The sequence below is a fragment of the Solea solea genome, chromosome 1 (genome assembly GCF_958295425.1).
Source record: "Solea solea chromosome 1, fSolSol10.1, whole genome shotgun sequence".
Lineage (NCBI taxonomy): Eukaryota > Metazoa > Chordata > Actinopteri > Pleuronectiformes > Soleidae > Solea > Solea solea.
In genome coordinates this window covers 32,659,475-32,679,203 of record NC_081134.1, presented here as the reverse complement: position 1 = coordinate 32,679,203, position 19,729 = coordinate 32,659,475, and the positions used below count along the sequence as shown (strand labels likewise).

At 43.9% G+C, this 19,729-nt stretch overlaps 1 protein-coding gene across 6 annotated transcripts in view; it reads right to left on the bottom strand.

Annotated features, from left to right (window-relative positions):
• Nucleotides 1-19,729, bottom strand: part of atp8a2 (ATPase phospholipid transporting 8A2) — a 55,994-nt gene that overhangs the window by 4,894 nt on the left and 31,371 nt on the right. For all 6 annotated transcript variants that reach the window (XM_058634838.1, XM_058634823.1, XM_058634830.1 and 3 more), the window contains 9 exons: nt 17,406-17,578; nt 9,237-9,420; nt 7,889-7,999; nt 6,711-6,785; nt 6,157-6,279; nt 4,751-4,829; nt 4,586-4,647; nt 4,068-4,124; nt 2,155-2,262 (listed from right to left, as the gene is read on the bottom strand). In XM_058634838.1, the coding sequence (XP_058490821.1) occupies nt 2,155-2,262; nt 4,068-4,124; nt 4,586-4,647; nt 4,751-4,829; nt 6,157-6,279; nt 6,711-6,785; nt 7,889-7,999; nt 9,237-9,420; nt 17,406-17,578 (972 nt within the window). The remainder of the gene's footprint in view (nt 1-2,154; nt 2,263-4,067; nt 4,125-4,585; nt 4,648-4,750; nt 4,830-6,156; nt 6,280-6,710; nt 6,786-7,888; nt 8,000-9,236; nt 9,421-17,405; nt 17,579-19,729) is intronic.

Genomic DNA, 19,729 nt, shown 5'->3' with positions numbered 1-19,729 from the left:
AGAGAGAGAAATGTGAGACAAAGCACAGAGAAAGCTGTACAAAGCAGAAAGAATCGGGGAGTTAGTCAGAGTTGAATGCCCCGGTAATGTCAGCCAAATATATTTAACAGCTTTCTCACAAACTGGATTTAGCAAAAGTATTCCCACAGCTGTAACACAACACGACTGCGATGCCGAAAAGATAAAAAAAAAAAACGTGAGCAAGCAACCACAGATCCGGACTCCTACCTGCCTGTGCAGCTGCAGCCAGTCTCGCTGACCTTTGACCCTCCTCGTCAGCATGCCCCCGAGGATTAATCAAGCATCTAACCACTGTCTCAATCTGTCCGTGCGTCTGTGAGTCCGTCTACCCCCACATGTCTATTCCTCCCTTGGCTGCCTCCCGCCTCGCTCTTTCACAACTTCTCCACTGATTATCTTACTTTCCTTGTCCTCGCCCTTTTCCTACAAATCCCTCTCTTCTCCCTTTATGAGAACCGAGGGATTTATGGGAATATTCTTTTGGATATGTGCTAAAGCTCCGCGGTGCTTCCCAAGCTTTGACTCTTTGTCTCTAGGCGTGAACCTCTTTAAGTCAATAGTTGCAAACACTTCACGCACCATAACGTCCGTAAATGCTACTTTACTGCCGGGTATTATGTTCTTCCTGTGTCATGCGATTGGATCCAGAGATACAGAGACAGTTTGGTTCCCAGCTGAGGAGGCAAATTTATCCCAAAAGCATTATTCTTTATCCCTGTGAGCAGCTGGAATCACAGCCATAGAACAGATGACAGTCACAGACACTCAAATAGCGGGCCACACCGTCTTTTTATCTCAGCAGTGTATCTCATGATCCACACATGCACCTGGTTTGGGAGTTAGTTTAGTAAGATAAAACTTTAAGCGTCTGGATCGGCACAGGAGACAGATAAGGAAGGGCTCCTTGGTCACGACGTAAGGTCAAAACAGCGCGATGGCTGGAGCTTCTTCCCTTCAAGTGGAGGAATGCTGGGATTTTATCGTCAGTGCACAAAAAACTGGGGGGAAAAAAAGGTGAATGGCTAAAGCTGGAGTGAGTTCAGTTTTGTGATTTCCAAGCGTATTCGCGTTTACCTTTCCCACTGCCCCTTAAGCATACATAAAAATGTTCAGCGATATTTCAAGATTGTTCAGGTATTTTTATGTCCAAATCTAAAATACAAACACACACACAAAAAACACTCGCTAATGGAAACTCGTGGCGGACGCAGACTAAACAATCGTCCCTGCTTTGTCATGTCCACAGAAACAGGCTGTTGGTCTCCATCGCTTCCTGGTCAACACAAATCACACATAACTGGACACACATATACAGCATTATTTCTGTCCTGGACAAATTTACAGGCAGCACAACTATGACGCTACTTCCATTACCGCTCCCCGTGGACAGATAGAAACACAGATAGAGAGAGCTGAAAGAAACAGGAGAGGTAATGTGGTAGTTAAGGGGGATGATGGAGGTTTGTGGGGGGGGGAGGGGGGGAGTCGGTGGGTGAGTGTCTCCGTCCGACCATTCCCCAGTTAGACTGAGCAGCTGCAGAGATATTTGACCGCATTCCTGATTTCTGACACAAATTGAATTAATGGGGCTGAGGGGAGTTGAGACGACGGCCTCATTACCTTCCCCTACCCGCTCAGTGGGGGGCACCTTACTTCACCCCCCTGCCTGTAAACTCTCAAATGAGTCTCTCAATCAAGAAACTTCCTTGGACACTTTACTCCCACCCCCAAAAAAACCCTCATCATCATCATCATCACCGGCAGCAGCAGCAGTAGCAGCAGCAGCAGCAGCAGCAGCCGACCCTCTTGAGTCAACACCTCCAAAGAGGGCGGTAAAAGACTGGGGGGTTTGGGTGACATGCAGCAGGTGCAGGACGCCTGGTGAGACGAGCGGAGAGAGGGGGGGCATTAATCTCCCCCCAGGGGTGCCGTAGTGCGGACGTGGAACACCCAAGAGGTGAGTCTCACAGGCGCCAAGTATCGGAAACTAAGAAGACGGTGATGTGGAGGCTGCAGGAAAGACACGTAGAGGGCAGGGGGCTATTTTAACCCCGCCTCCATCACCCACCCCCGTTACTGAAATGAGTGACACATGTCCACACAGAGAGAGAGAGAGAGAGAGAGGAGACTTGCCTGGCCAAGCATGTCAGGGGCGATGGGGAAGGTGGGCCAGATGGCGGAGTAGACGGCGAAGAAGACCATCCACAGAATCATGCTTCCCCATACGGCCAGGTGGGAAAACTACAAAAGAGAAAAAATAAGAGGGGGGGAAACAAAGAAGCGAGGAGGGGAGATGGGGGGGGGGGGGGGGGGGGGGGGGTAGAGATTAAGACACAGAAAGAAGAGACAGCGTGAGGTCAAATAGTTTACATACAGCTCATCCGAATATAGACAACCTTCCCTCCCCTCCTTCCCCTCGTCTTCATCCTGCTCTCTGTGATCTGCTGTAAGTGGACACTGTGTGAATTCCAGCGGGACCCGGCTTCATTACTGCCGGGCTGTTGTGTGGACAGCTGAGTGGACAAAGGTGTCGGAGCTTTTCTGTCCATCCTGCCACTCTCTCTCTCTCTCTCTCGCTCTCTCCCCTAAAAGGAGCCTTAAGCCAAATCAGAAGTGTCAGAAGTCTGAACTACTGTCCCCTTTTTACTTGATTTGCAAGTAAGTGTCCATCAAAAGTTTGGTCAGATTCTTCTCATCAGAAATCAAAACTTTATTGTTTTCACTTTTCACTTTGTGTGTGTGTGTGTGTAACAGGGACTCATTTATCAACAACTACAAGAGTCAACGTCGTAATTTCTCCGACTCCGCAGCAGCAGCCGTTTGTCACGTAGTAGTTTCCCTCCTTATGTTTCCATACAAGGATTGTGCAGTAGATATATTGATGACATGCCATTTTTCATCATTCAATTATTTTTCCATTAATTTTTCCGCGTGGCCATGTCCATTCACTTGCTTGTGGTTCGAAGTAAATTTCGCGGTTTCATCACGGCTTGTTAAGCAATTTGTTAGTGTCTGACTTTCATGGTGAGGCACTGTAATTTAATTTAAATGTATTTATTGAGTTTCAACAAGTTGGCACAAGGTATCCGTACCAAAGACATGTTAAAAAAAAACAAGTGACCAAAAAGATTAGTCTGTTTAAGTTTAAGATAAATAAGCAAATAAATGAATTTGACAGCGGCAAAGCAATATTGACATGTTTTTAACAGTGATCCTGGTCAGCATGGATTCATAAGAAGCAGTTTTTTTATCATATATTTGGTCCCTTCTTTCACTTCAGGGGGTTTGATTGATTTCCCAGTATCTAAGTATAATTCTGTTATTGATGAGAAGTACATCTGTGAACTTGTGGTTATTAATCCCACTCTTTGTAATCTGGCCCGGTGTCCATCAGTACCTACGTATTATCTTATATTGTGTGAATTTACTTTCAGATTCCCTGAAAAACTTGTAACACTGTGAAGAAAAGTGCAATAAAAATAAATAAATAAAAAATAAAATAAGGTTTATTATTAGATTATTGTTATTAACATGGTCCATGTTCAAACCAGTTGATGTTGTGATTTTCTACAAACAGGAAGCTACTTATATTACCTATAACGTTCAAGAGCGACCATATGGATGAATCTAAAGGACTTTAAATAAGATTAATCTGTTTCATTACCTAGCAGGATGATAATCTCAGTATTTGCAGTGTAGTTTGACTTGTTGACACAAACTCAGCACTTCTTCTTCTTCTTTACAGCTTATTTACAGTAAAAGCTTTTAGCTAAGCGGCGTTAATGGTTAGAAAGTGTTATTTTAATCAATACTTGGACACGTCATCACACAGGGGGTAACGGAGAGAGGAATTACAGCTTGACGTGAGAGCTCTTTGGAGAAAAACCCTCAAACCTCTGCCTCAAGATCAAGGTGAGCCACATCTTTTTAAATCATTTAAATCTGGAGCGGGCCGACCTCCTCCTCCTCCTCCTCTTTATTTACCAACAGTTGAGTAAAATACAGCACATGTTGTGTGGCGTTTAGGAGTGTTTTAATGCTCTTACCCTGGTCCACGCCGTGGTTTCCATTCCAGCTTTCAGACACACTGTAACTACCACATACTGCGCACACACACACAAAAGGGAGAGGGAGAAACAGGATTAGTTCACTGGCGACTGTGGAGATAATGGACATTAATGTTACACAGTAAACTCAGCAATGTCTGCCAAAATAATCAGCCCCCCCTAAGGCACTGGTAGTCTACACAAAAACACACACACACACACACACACACACACACACATAAATAAACACCACGAACATTCATGCGAGACTGTAGGGAGTAAAATGATAGCGAGACTGTAAGATGGAGAGGTGAAAAGAAAGAAGAGATGGATGATGAGGCGAGGAGACGGACTGGCTAGACAAGACCGGAGTGACTGGAGACTCGCGATGGCTCTAGGGAGGCTGCACAGTGCCGGTGTGTGCAAAAAATATCAACACGCCGACATGCCAAAAGACACAGAAACAAAAAAACACACACCACGAACAAGAACACACAGAGAAACTGCAAGACGCTTACGGTGTAGATCATATTTCCTGCAAACAGGTAGTCGTTTCCTTGGCCGTTTGGGAAGGGAGAGTCTGTGGGGGGGGGGGGGGGAACAGGAACGTTTGCACGTTATTGTTATTGTGTTCAAGTGCAGATGTGACCACGACTTCTCCGGGCGAAAAAGACCAGACTTACCGTGCTCTAACATTTTGAGAGGAAACCAAAAGAGAATAATTGAATGAATCAGTGCGTTGATACAGTGTCCCCAAAACACCTGAAACATAAAAAAACAACAAAAGACGCAAGTTACACACACACCTTCCACTGTGTTTCTGCCATCAAAGGTGCCCTCCTGTACTGTACTGAACACACACACACACACACACGCTGCAGGCTGCTGGTTGCTGGTGCGCCCTCTAAAAGTGAAAGACTTCCTTATTCTGGCTCTATGAATGCCATTAGGAGTTGCCATGGAAATATCCCAGTCTGCATTCCACTTGTTGACTCGCCAGCGTCCAAAACAAACAAACAAACAAACAAGCAGGCGGGCAGGCATCACTCATCAATCCCACAGACGAGCCGCAAGGTTTGATCAGTCGAACGCAGAGTGCCGAGATGACAGATTTAACGTTGAGATGATGCAGCACATTGTGTGTGTTTATGTACTTGCATTCATATCTTTGTGAGGACCAAAATGTATAAACCCATAGGTAGTGAGGACATTTTTGTTGCTGCTCCTCACAACTTTAACATTTTACCAGGCAAAGAACTATATTAGGGAACTTCCGGAGACAAGTGGGGTTCCAGACGGCAAAAAAGTACAGTAAAGCAGCTGGGGTCTTCTCCTGCACCTACAGTAATATCTCAATAACTAATGATAGTTAGTGATGGTTAGTCCCAATCCTGGTTCTCCCCGGGCACCAGGATTGGGCAACACTGTTCTAAAAAGGTTCTAAAACAGGGGCCTCAAACTCAAAATGACCTGGGGGCGAGTGAACTTCTAGTCTGGTCAGGAGGAGGGGGCTGAAAAAAGTCCAGAAAACTGTTTGGGAAAATTTGACTCTTTGGTGATTAGAAATTACAATGATATGTTGGTTATCCATCATGATGTGGCATTTAAAATGATTGAGGATGATATTGCACTGAATCTGTAAATAACAAAAACAGCTTATATTTAATTAAATGTTGAATTTAATACTGTTATGATAAACATTATGATAAAAATAATGTGCACTGTTGGTCAGTTTAGGCCAGTTTTAATTATAATTTAAAAATAAGTGTAGGGTCGCAAGATATTGACTGGGGCGCCGCGAGTTTGAGACCCCTATTCTAAAATCTTTTCACTTTATTTGTGTTTTTCTTGTATATTCTTATATGTATATGGGCAAGGAACCATATATGGTACTTTCATGGACCTTTATTATATCAATGATTGCGCTGTAAAGGGTTCGAACTAGATTTAGGTTAAAGTTGGTTTAATTGTTAGGCATTAAATAGCAAAGGTTACGGTAAAGGGCTCGGAATGCATTATCTCTGTGAGTGTTCGGACTCTCAATGATGTACAAGAATGTGTGTGTGTGTGTGAGAGAGTGTGTCTTTACCTTGGTGTTGAAGCCCTCGGCATTCTGGGTAATTCGGTAAAGCTGCGGAAATCTGAGCATGTTCTGCTGGCTGCACGGCCGATCAAATATCCCCAGAGTGAATGGAGGTAGTGCAGTAAATATCTGTAGCACAAACACACACACACACACACACACACACACACACACACACACACAGAGAGAAAGGTATACATCCATTAATGCACATAATGACGGGTTGGTCTGTATACATATATGCATGCACTTCCAAGAAGAAAGTGTTCATGCACTTTTTAGACTAAAAGGAATTCCATAATGCTTTAAAGACGAGAAGCCTAAAGGCGTCCGCACTCAGACACAGGAGCACACACACACACACACACACACACACACACACTCTCTTAATCTCACACACAAGCATACGGCTGTCTCTGACCTGTGGAGAGAGAGCGGTGATAAGAAGACAAAGTAGAGTGAGAATGATTTGAGAGATAGGTGGACAGCACAAGGAGGCCAATTATCGTCGATGTAAAACAGAGGAGCAGGAGGAGTGTGGAGTGCGGGCGGAAACTCACCACATTGTAGAGGCCTATACACCAGCGCTCAAAAATGATCTGTCCAGAGAAGCCATTCACGAAGGCAAACCAGAGCTGGAACACACAAAGACGGGGATGAGAGGGACAATGGTGGAGGGTAAATTTGCCTCAGGGAGGCACTGATAGCGGGGGCAGCAGGGCTGGGAAATTACCATTTAAATGCGTCTAAATCAAGATACACACGGCAAAATTAACCGGGAAAGCATTTTCTACAGTTATTTGAACGTCGAAAAAGTTGGAAGAATCTAATTTCGGGAAACCAGGGTTTTACAGTCCGAAGCACAAAGTGGTTGTTGACAGAACCTATCCCAGTGTATTATGATTATATCGACTTTTCACTATAAAATATGCTTGTGTAAGTCGCTGCGCTTCCTGCAGCCTCCCTTAAAAGCCTTCCAGCGTGACGTTTTAAAAGCATTCCTCACACAGTTTGTGGCTGGACGTGGCTCTGACTTTATAGGAAGTTAAATTACAGAGACGTGGCGCGATAAAACGCAGAGGTAACCTTCATTAACACTCCCGCTTCGCACACACACACAAACACACACAGAGTCAGGGAGCAGACACGGCCTGATCTGAGGCCAGATAGAGGAAATGTTTGGGGCCACTTGTGGGAGTTGTGGCATTCCTGGGGGCATACAGTGGACCAAACAGCCTGGAGGTGAGGTCACACACACACACACACACACACATATATATATCCCCCCTTATTCTGTCTCCACTAAGTGGACAGAGTCTCCAACCTTTGACCTAGAGGACTCTGCTGGGAGCCAATCATGTGAGATAATCATAGAAACACACACACACACGCACGCACGCACACAGTAGTAGTGGTGTGGAGGGGCAGTGGTCTACATGCTGCAGCTCCCATGAGGACCTGCACCTGCTGGCATCCTTAATGTCAGACAGAGCGTGGGAGGGGTGGAGCACAGCTGACAAATGCCCCTCATAACAGGCACGCACGCACACACACACACACACACACAAGTGCGTGTGAGAAACAGACAGAAAGCAGACACCAGAAGGGCACCTCGTCCATCACTGTCAGCCATGTCGACAAACAGCTGCAAAACATCTCTGTTAAAGTCACTGTGTGTGTGTCTGTGTGTGTGTGTGTGTGTGTGAAACAGACAGGGTGTGGTAGCAAAATATCTCACCTCTATAATGTACAGGACCACATTCTTATAGAAACAGTAGAGGATGCACTTGGTCACGCGGTTGTAACTCCACGCTCCATGGACCAGTAGCAGCTTCTCGAGGTAAGAGAACTGCCAATCAGAGACACACAGAGAGGGAGAGAGGGAGAGAGAGAGGGAGAGAGGGGAGTTTAACATACAGGAAGAGATAATGCAAAGATATAAAGTCGTACTTATCAGAGACAGAGAGGGGTCGGGAGTGAAGGGGAGGACGACGCTTGTGCAAGACGCTCGAGGGTTAAGTGAAAAACAGCTCCATCAGTGTAAGTGATAAGACTCCTGAACCTCCGGGCTGCATTTCATCTTGTTAACAGGTTTACGGCGCTCTCATTAGGGCTGCAACCATTAGGACCATTATTTTTCTTGATTAATAGAGAACTTGTTTGGGCTTTAATTATCAGAAAATGTTGGTAAATGTCGATCGGTGTTTACCAAACCTGGGTTTGTTTTTGTCCACAAAATGAATCCGTTTTAATGATATCTTTGATAAGGAACCAGAAAATATCCACATTTAAGAAGCTGAAAAATCAGAAAGATTGTTTTAATTATTAAGAAAAACGATGAATTAATTCATAAATAATAATTGTTGTGGCCCGAGTTCTCATTGTGAAGTTACTGGTAGACAATTATTTTAGTTATTAATAAATCTCTGGGTGCAGAAAATGTCAGACAATCGATCAAATTGCTTGTTCTGTCCAATCAAGAGTGAGAAACTGTAACTTTTCCCAATAAAAGATGTAAAGATATTGTCTTCTGGATCCCCTCTCTACTTTTTAACAGCTCCTGATTGGATAAATTTGGTACACTGGCGGTAGCTTTCAGAATATAAAGCTATTTAACATGTATTTTAACTAAAGGATTTCACTAACAGCAGCTTTATGTATGTTACAAATCAGAGAAAATCCACATAAACAAATGCCTAAAGCACTTCTGTGAAAAAAGTATCAAAACCAACACAAAGCAGGTGATTTTCTTAACTCACGGAGATAAAAACAAATACCGGTGTTTGTTTGTTGACTTGCTTTCTCTCAAAAGAATATACAAACTTAAGAGCTGTGCGTTTGTATTGACAACTTAATACTTGAGTGACACCTGTGAACAAACTCCCCTCTTAACCACCCCCAAAGGAAGAAGGTCAAAGATCGTGTTGAAGTGAACCGTGAGCAGGAAAGGATTTGGTGTCTTGCCTAAAGATACACGTCAGCATGTTGGGCGACCAGACACGTATCCATTATCTACGTCCATCCTCTGACATATTTGTTTGACGCTGACCATGCATGAGCGAGTGCCTTCGTGTCTGTGACGTCACCTGCGCTATGGAGTAGTCGGAGGAGTTGGTGGCCTGCATGCCCTCGTTGCCGCTGATCCCGACTCCGACGTGAGCCGTCTGGATCATGCCCACGTCGTTCGCACCGTCCCCGATCGCCAGCGTGATGGCTTTCACGTGCTTCTTCACCATGTCCACGATCTCGGACTTCTGCAGCGGAGAAACTCTGAGGTCAACGAGGGGGGGGAAGAGAGAAAAAGAGAGGCCGGGTCATGACACATTTTTAAGAACGACAGGACAGAAAACACGAGATTAAAGCTGCAGTGTGCAACTTCCTTCATTTAAAAAAAAAAAAGGGGGGGCTCGGTCAAGCAATGTTATCAGACTTGACTGAGGGAGCGTTTGTGTGTAAACGCCAGCAGTGCAGAGAAGGGTGGGAACTAATCAGAATAACAATCAAGTGATTTGAGTGATAGAATTGACCTCTCAAACATTCATGTTTTCAGTCAAACTCTTGCTTCTTTACTCGCGCAATGCGTACTTCTCGTTACCGTCACGCCTAGACCGTTTGTGATATCTAGAAAATTCAAAAAACGATGTACTGCTGATCTGTTTACAGGGCGTGACCCTATGTCAGCTGGGATTGACACAGCACCTCCCCGCGACCCTCATGTGGAGGATAAAGCGGTAGAAGACGGATGTATGGATACCGGAAAGCAGAGAAATAGAGCTTTGCACCCATACACTTGTCATTATGGTAGCCCTCAGGACTCACACGTTTGTGACGTCAGCTTCTCAGTCCCGTAATTCCTATACGGTTGAATAACTGCCAGATATCGAACGTGAAAATTATCTTGGATAAAGGGGTTAGAAGAAGCACTCACTCACTTTTTTTTTGACAATTCTACAGCCATAAAATCGGAATAAATCCTGCTTATCACAACGGTCATAAGAGGATTAAATAAAATCACTTCCAGTGTGCTCCCGTGTGTGGGAATGTCGCCGAGTAATGTAAACTGAGAGACACTGTGTGTGAACTCTTGAATCTATTGGACTTTTCTTTATACGTAGAAGTTACTCACTACAGTTGAAAAGAGAGTGACGGATGACAGAGGCTGACACAGCTCTGTCGACTGCTCTTCGCCCTGGTATTAGGAAACAATGATTCACTGTTCTGCTAATAAGACTCTGTCGAGCTCACGTTTAATGTGTGTGTGTGTGAGTTGGGGGAGCCTCCAGTCAGTGGTGCTCCACCCTCTTGACCCTGTATCACTGATCCTTTCTCTACAACCGGTTCTGTCTCTGCGGCGACAATGGAGGAACGGGAGGCTCGATTACAGACGCTTAGCCTCCGGGCCATTGAGAGTGGATGGTGTAAGTGCCATGGATATTTCTTTTCATTTCATGGAGTCGTGTGTTGCATCGGTGAAGTGGCAACATCGCTCCCGTACTCGTAAGTCGACCCCCCCCCCCCCCCCCCCCCCCAAATCTTACAATAAAGTACATTTTTTAAAGAGTAGTTTTGATTGGTGTGGGAAAATTTGTCTGGGAAAATTTAGTGAGGATTTCTCGTCCTTGTTGGCATAAGCGCGTTTGAGTAACACAAGGTCTATTTAGTAGGATTCCTGGAGCTCTGGAGATCGAATCACATCACACGCGCAATTTTGCGAAGCATAAATTGAACCCAAACATTTATACAACCCCCACTTTTCACATGCATTTAAGCACTAACTTTTTTTTTTATTTATATGGTTCATTATACAACGCCGAGGGGTAGCAAGGTTGCCTGTGTGAAGTATGTATGTTCGCCCTGTGCCTGTGCGTGTGTGTGTGGCTTTTTTCCAGGTTCCCCCAGCTTCCTCCCACAGTCCAAACACATGCAGCTTCAGTTAATTGGTAACTCTAAACTGCCCCGTAGGTGTGAATGTGAATAAACTCTGTTACGTTGGCCTGTAATAGATGGGTGACTTGTCAAGGGGTGTTCCTCGCCTCTCACGAGCGTCCGCCGGGATAGGGGGGAGGGGGGAGGGGGGAGGATCACTCTTAAGTGGTAGTGATCTGAGCGACGGTTGTGTGAGGTTCAAAACTCCAACCACACGCGGTGTTTACATTCTTAAACGCTGTATTCTTGACCCGGGGAGACTTAGACTTAGGAGTTTGTCTTCGTCTCTGTTTTCAAAAAGCTCGCTTTGTGTGAGGAGGCGTCGTCGCTGCCAGTTTGACTTGTCGTTCACATGCACGCAGCTTAAATTTAGTCATGCCCTTACAACCTACAACATGTTCGACGAAAACAAACCCCGCACATGACGGAAAACTGATACCAGAGCGGGGATTAAACTGTACAACAAAGCAAATTATGTTTCCTTATAATACAGGGACTTGCAGCTGTGGCCTATGTCTAAAATAAGAGACAAAACTGGCAAGTGTTCTTTTTTTTATAATTGGTAATATGTGGCGTTTGCTTAAGTGTAGGAATAAAATTTTTTATAATTTAGCTTTTCAGGTCCAGCGTCTAACTTGGTATGTTTGTTTAAGTGTTGTTTACGACTGCTTTAAAATAAAATATTATATTGTGGGTTCTTAGCGTTAGAATAAGCCTTTTATATGTAATTTAGGCCAAGTGGCTTGCCTAATAAGAGGCCACCATTTTGTGCAACCATGTTTTGACAGCAACTCAAATGGACAAAGTATCCAGAGCTAAATTTCATGTTTTTAAGGCGAAATGAAAAAGAACCTGCTGCGGCACGTCTCTCATTTTCATTGTTCACACTGGCTGCATGATATGCACAGAAACAGTGACAATTCCTTTTTCTTTGCAGTTTAAATGTCTTTCTGTCTGTCTTTCTTTCAGTCGGAGCGGCTCTGATCACCCCTCCACCTGACCCTTGAAATTTCATTGTGCAATTTCGGTTGTATAACGACAATAAAGATGATTACCTTCCTTCCTTCTAATATGTCACAAACACAACACGTCCTGTTCCAGTTCAAAAAAAAAAAAAGAAAAAAAAAAAAAAAACTCTCCAGTGTTTCAATTCCATGATTACATGGGGGGGGGGGGGGGGTTTTCTCTCAACAAAGTCTTATTGTGAAATATGTGCAGCACTGACAGATGCACAGCCTCATAGTGAAGTACAGAGGACTATTTAGGATATTTGAAAATGGAGAAACTGTTTGTAAAACATAGCAGAATCTCTGTGAGCCTGGTGTCAGTGTGAAAACCGGCTTAACACACTGGACCTTTAATAATTATTAAGTGTCTGGTAACAGTGTATTTGACATGTGGTGTCATGTAGCTTTATCGATTAATTATATTGTACTTCCATAGATTTTGGGGTTATAGCAACTTGAAAAACCGTGCGGCCGATTGTTAAAAATGTTCCTATAAAGAGAATGGAATGGTCTTCAGACATGAACTTCAGAACGTTTCCCGATGCTGATTGGGGTGTGGACATTTCTCGGGGGTTTGCTGTTCACATGTGGTACGCAGCCACAGATTTTCTGGGTCAGGCGCGTTCACAACAGCAGGAGAGTGTCCGGATCATTTGACGAGTGGCATCTCGCTTGAGAAAACATGAGGGAACGCACTCTTAAAAAGGAGCTGACAGGAAAGAGAAGTACTTAAATCTGCATTCTCACGCGCAGCTCCTCCTGGACAATTTGATTAAAACACCCAGAGTTGAGTGCACGTCTCAGAGCACTTAATGACTACTTGTCCCTCTGATGTGTGTATGTCCGTGCATGCATACAGTGCCGTGTGTCTGTCGACGCTCTGATCTTAGATATTAGAAAATTGAGTTATGTGCAGGCATCACATGCAACCAGGACACAGAATGCCGCTTTGATGATAGATATGACCAAATCAAATCACAAGCAGCTGCGGCACCCATCGTCCACGCACACACAGTCGCAAACAAACATGTGCATACTTGCACTTCTTCACATAATGGAAAAAAAAAAAAAAAAAAAAAAGGTATCCCATAACCTCTCACCCTAACATTAACCGCCATTTAGCACTGACTCTGAAACTGAAAGGGTTTAAATGGATATGTAATCTGGGCCCAGTCTGCCACTGAAGGTATTCCAGACCAGCAAAAATATAGAGGAGTTTGTGTAATACGAGAAAGGCGGCGTAAAACAATTAAAGGCCTTTGCCTCTAATGCCCGCGGATTTTCTGCGAGGACAGCATAAAACCATTCTTTTTGCCCTTTATTGTAACCACAACGCGACAACTAAAAGGTCTTAACCCTCACACAACCCTTTGAAGGCGTGTCAGAAAGTGGGGACAGGCCAAAAGGTCTGTAAAGGAAAACTGGTCCTCACAAAGACAGAAGTACAAGTACTGTATGCACACACACACACACACACACACACACGCACACACATACACACACACACGCGCGGCTGGAGCCCACAGGTCATAAAGATGCTCTATCTTCTGTGAATATGTAAGTAGGATCATGTACCGGTCAAGCTGAACTCACAGAGCTGGGTGGTCTGCTTAACATTCATACGCTGGCGTGTGCAAAAACACACACATGCAGAAGCACACACACACACAAGCACACACACCACAGCATATTTCCAGGGGGAAAAAACCTCAGAGACTTGGCCTCTGAAGTCGACGCTGAAGGATGGAATCAACCTCCGCTCTTTGTTTTTTCCCGTCGCTGCGTCTGAAGTATGTGCGAGTGCGTCTGCCCTGCGCGTCTCATGGCCTCCGACCGCAAATCTCCCTTTATCTCTCCCTTTTCTTTCTTTCTTTCTTGCGCTACCTTTCCTCTCAAACGCGGCTCACACAGTGTCTGGGATTGTGTACAGAGTGGCACTGGTGAGATGAAAGGCGTCCTGGTGGAGCTCTCTACGGTGGAGCTGAGCAGAAAATAAGCAGCCGCCAAGTCCTCCAAATAAACAAACATACAGTGAAGTCGGGAAGCCGTGCATGCCGCCGCCCCGCAGGCACGTGCACACGTGCACTAAATCATACATGTGCAGCAGATGAGACATTATCTCACGGACATCTCTGTACTTAAAAGTCAATAGCTCATTATGTTCCGGCACCTCATAAACAGAACACACACACCAACGACAGCAGTCAGCACTGGTTTGCCCAAGTGATAGAAACATAAATCTAAGGCTTTATGAGATAATTACCGGTGAAGGAACCCAAACACAAAAATGAGTGAACCACAACAAAACATGTTTTCCCCTCCATCGAATCCTTATGAAATCCCTCTCAAGGAGAATCAGCTGCTCCTAATAAATACAGGAATATGTTTGTATGTCTTTGTCATTTGATCAGGATGAGCCACTAATCCACTTAACTCCAAATCTGTTGCTGCAGGGACCCTGAGCAGTGCAGCGTCGATCCGTGAAGATTGTTGGCAGGACAGTCAATATTTACAAATTTAATTCACGAAGGCCCACAACGAAACGATAACCTTCTATTAAAAAAAAAGCTTCAAAATCATTCTGAACGCTGCACCTAAACGTGTGTCCTTGCAGTGTGCAACTTCATGAACTAGCCATAGACAAGGGCGGGGAATCACAGGGTACTCCCTCACGACACAATACGAGATACATGGCCTTAATTTGTTAATTAAAATATCGATATTTGTCCTGGTGTAGCCAAAAGACACAGCGCTACACTGCACGGTCTTCTACTTTCCCCTAACAATTAACAAATACAGACTACTGCCCCCTGCTGGTAAGGAAAGTGATTTCCTATCACGCAGATGCACCAGGATTCGTCGGTCTCGTAATTTTGCCACTGGCCCAACTGTTGGTGAGGACATTCATTCAAATCAGAAAATAACTCGGTCACGTTATGTTCTGAAAATAATAAAAAAAAAAAGAATGGATGTTTTTGCTACCAAGTTCTAGACGAGAGAGAGACAAAGAGAGAGTAATGGAGAAAGGGAAGAGGGAGAGAGAGAGAGAGAGAGAGAGAGATGTAGTGAGGGATGGAGGAGAGGAGAAGAGGAAAGGGAGCTGCAGGCTGTTTGCAAGGCCTGTGAGACCTGAGTCCGGATATGGACTGGATATGCAAGAGAGTCAATTACTTCCCTTCTGGCAGGGGGCACACACACTCACACACACACACACACACACACACACACACACACACACACACACACTCACAGATGTACACACACACACGCACACACACCTATTATACATGTCCATTGATACAAAGTGCACCGTGTTCATACAATGTTTACTGCACGTTCCCCTTTTTAGGTCATGTTGCTCTCTCAGCACCATCTGTGATGTATAATAATAAAAAAACAAAAAAGGTTTCCACTCATCTTTGGTCTGTGTATATGTGTGTGTATATACACACTCTCACGCGCACACACACACACACACACACACACACACACTGGTACTGTTCCTGGGGTACCAATAGCAAGTGAGTCATGTCTTTGACATTTGCAGCTGAGTGTATTCGACTGCTCCTGCCTTTTATCATCCTCGTTTACTTGCTGACCGTGGGCAACAGACGACTTTAACAGACACAGCATGGACGTGCAGGTGTGCCGCACTACGGACACACACACACACACATGTATCATGTGTAGGGTTCACTGGATCTTATTCTTGCTCGTTTTTGTGCAATTTCACGTCAATGAAACCTACTTCTGCCAACACTGAAGCTTCACTTGTTCATCGGTGCTTTGTCATTTAATAGCATTCGTCTCATAACACAGTGTTTCTCAAATGTTGGGTCCAAGCCCAAAAGTGGGTGGCTTAGCCAAATAAAAGAAAATTGAGGTGAGGAGGTTTTTTTTTTTCCTTTCTTTTATTTTGAAGGACTAACACTTTCCCACATGACAGCACGTGGACCGGTAGCCACTCGCAGCTATAATTGCCGTGACAACATGTCATCTGTCATCTCAGGAGATAATAATATGACACCGACTACATTAAATATGGGTTTATTTAACAACGAGAACCAAAGCCACAGTTCGTCGTGGCGTGTGAACAGTGTTGGCCGTCAGCTGCTTTTTATAAAAGACCAAATTTAACCTATGTGCATAAATATAATACGCACAACTCCAGTCGTCATTATTAAATGACTCGGGCATAAATGTGGGTCCTAAAGGCAGGATCATTTGAGAATCGCTGGTCTAATGTTACTTCATTTGTGGTCAAACCGCAAGTCGTTTCCATGTAATAAAAGAAGTACTGGTAATGGGATAGCGTGAAGGTATACTATATATTCGCCTCTTCGTACACAGGTGTTTCACTGGAAATGGTTGATAATGTACGTTTTTAAGCCATTACAAGTACAGGACACCAGGGAGGTTAAAAACAGTAGGTCAATATGCTCTTAAAAATACTTTTGTTGTCCTACTTTGTTTGAGCATGTTTCTGTGGGATGTTCAATCTGCCCTGATTTAGAAAGATTAAACCCCCCCCTTTTTTTTACGCTCCATTTTAAAACAGAATGAAATTTCATCAGACGACCGAGACAAATCGTGCCTTCCTTTTGTTTTGACTGATTCCCATTAACTGCACCATGGATAAATGTTGATGAATAACGGTTCCAAACACATAAGCAGATTCAAAAATGAAATACTAAATCCCTAAAGAAGTAGGGGAAGGGAGAGAGAAAAAAGACGAGGGAAGAGAAACAACCACACAAAAAAAAAACTCCCTCCTTCAGGGTCTGAGGGTGCAAAGACGGGGATTCATCAACTTAACCCTTTAACACCGATCGTTTGCATTACCGTAGTTACGCAACCGTTTGTTCAATGGGAAAAAAAGCAGTTTCTGAAAGCTGAGAAGTTGCACGTCAACGTGCCACCATGAGGTTATTACGGTAATTTCACTCGCACTGTTACAGGAAGCTGGCAAATCAGTGTCTTTGTCACCAGAGAGGAGGGAGTGGGAAGAACACCTGTACATAGTTTCCATTTTTTACATATTGAGAGACTCAAAAAAGTGATGTTTTATACTGTTCCAATATCAAACATTATGTGTAAAATCTGTTGTTCATGTACAGCTACAGTGTTCTTTTTGCTTTTCTTCATTTTAAATTGTTAAAACAGTATTTTAAAATGTAGTAAATTGTAAATAACTGCTAGATAGGTTTAGGTGTTAAAGGGTTAATAATTCCTACTTTCCTGAATTCCCCAGACCTGTACAGATGCCTTGAAATGAATCCAAAGGTTGCTTATTTATGTGAAATGAATTAAGGGGCTGCTTACCGGCAGCAGATGACGGCCTTGCAGGACAACGCCAAGTCGAGGAAGGCCTGGCGGAGCTCGAAGGAGAGCGCGTACTTCAGAGTCTGACCGTCGATGATCAGCGCCAGCTCGTTCACCTTCCTCAGCGAGTCGCCTAGCGACGAACAGTGAGCCGTCAGAGTGGCACGAGTCGCCTGCGAGGAGACAAAGACACGACGGGATTTACAAGACGGCATCACACATGGATACTTTGCTGCCATTGGTTCAAGAGAGCAACACATGAATGATTTACACAGACGCAGGATGAAATGTCACTGGCCTAAGTACAAACCAAACTTCACAATCATGTGAAAACCTAATCTGCCCTCTGACCAGTCATAGTCTAAAAACGGCTCAAATTTTACCCCGGATTGACTCCTCTTCTCATCCATTCTGGCGGTGGCCGCTTTCAAAATGACCACATATTCAGGTTTCATGTTATGTGGGGATATTGTGGCCTCGGCAGCGCTGAAAAGCCAACGCACGAACCCAATTTGTTGAAAGGTTAAAAACCGCTGGCGATAAATGGAAGACATATGGTGCTGCCTGCACAGGCTCCTTTCATCTGCGGAAAGAATGTGCTTCTGTGTAAACAATTATGAATGCCAATGTAAAGTTCACAGTCGCTCTAATCATCGCGACATGACAACGCGCCGGTGCCACGACTTCCTCCGACACAGAGCAGCAACGCAGCGGCGGAGGAGGAGGAGGAGGAGGGGGAGGAGGAAAAACATTGGAAACCGATGAAGAGAGACAAGAAAAGTTGGATGAATGTTGCAGTAAATCAACTGTTCATTTATATGGCAACGTGTAACTATATGAAAGAGATGGTGTGTGTGTGTGTGTGCAGGGCACAGAAGTTTGTGGCAGTTTGGAAGAAGTTCTTGATAATAGAGGAACAGGAATTAATAGAGAAAATAAACATCCCACAAAGTCCTTAATGAATTCCATGTGGAGGAGCAGGCATGCTACAAGCTACCAGTCACACACACACACACACACACACACACACACTACTTTTTTTTTTTTACAACAGACTTAAATAAGAGAGTTATTTAAGTAATGTAACAGAGCATAAACATGGTTGAATAGCAGTGTATGTGTCAAAATGAGTGAATGTTTGTACTCCAGTCACTAATAAAAAGAAAAATATCCATTTTGAGCAACGATTTTTTAATGATTAATCCATGACTAAATGAATCATCAACCCTTTTGATTTTTTCATTTTTAATAAATCATAAAACGGATCATTTCCAGGTCTGGTAAACAGCAATCAACAGTTTTAAACTAGTTAAAAACCCAATTACGACATATCAAAACAGTGACGACTGTGTTTAGATCAATTATGGACAATTTGTATGGACCATTTTACGGTTTACTGAGAGTTCTTAATATGAAAATGATAGTCGAGGCTTTTTCCAAGTGTCATTATTTGGGGAACTGACAGGCAGTCAAACACTGACTTTAACATATGTGACCCCAGGGGTCAAGGACACAAGAAAAACAACAGATTTTTAGCCTCTTCACAAAAGATTCACCAAGTTAAACCTACACCTGTTTAACGCTAGGATATTTCTATGCCATATTTTCTCTCCATTAGAACTGGAAACTGAAGGTTGTGTCTCTTTGTAAACCACTCTACTTTTCCTCATGGCACACACACACACACAGGAGTTGTTGATCCTCCACCGGTAAGTTCAAAAGTGTTATTTTAGCCTTTTGTCAAGTGGCTAAAATATGTTTAACTGGCAGCTATGTTTCCAGTGAGGGAGAGCCTCTATATCAGCATCAGTACCTCATGAAACCACATTTTAAAAAAAAAAGAAAAAGAAAAAAGGCCAGGCTTCTTTTCACTTCAAAAGCACATAAAAGTATAATAAGTATTATCCTGTAATGTCAAAAAATGCATCATTAACTCTCAGTGCGCACAGGTTAACAAGCTGAATTCAGCTTACTGTATACACATGATAAACAAGGACTGACGCACAGTCTAATGCCTCTATAACGTGGAGTGTTTATGGAAACAGAGACCAATCAGCTACACGAGACTAAACTTCAGTGCACAAACATGAGAGGGAAACTTGGAGCCCGTTTAATAATCCACATAGTTTCTCCCGCAGCGGGCATTTTTTGACGCCTGAGCGAGTCGAGTGACCCACGGAGCGGTGAACCCTCCCTGTCAAACAATCCACACGAGTACGGGAAAACATGGCGAGCAGATGCGACCCAAGCTCATACATGTACAGCTCAATGTATGCAACACAATCCTGTCAACAAATCAGCCGCTCTTCTTCTTCTTCCTCCTC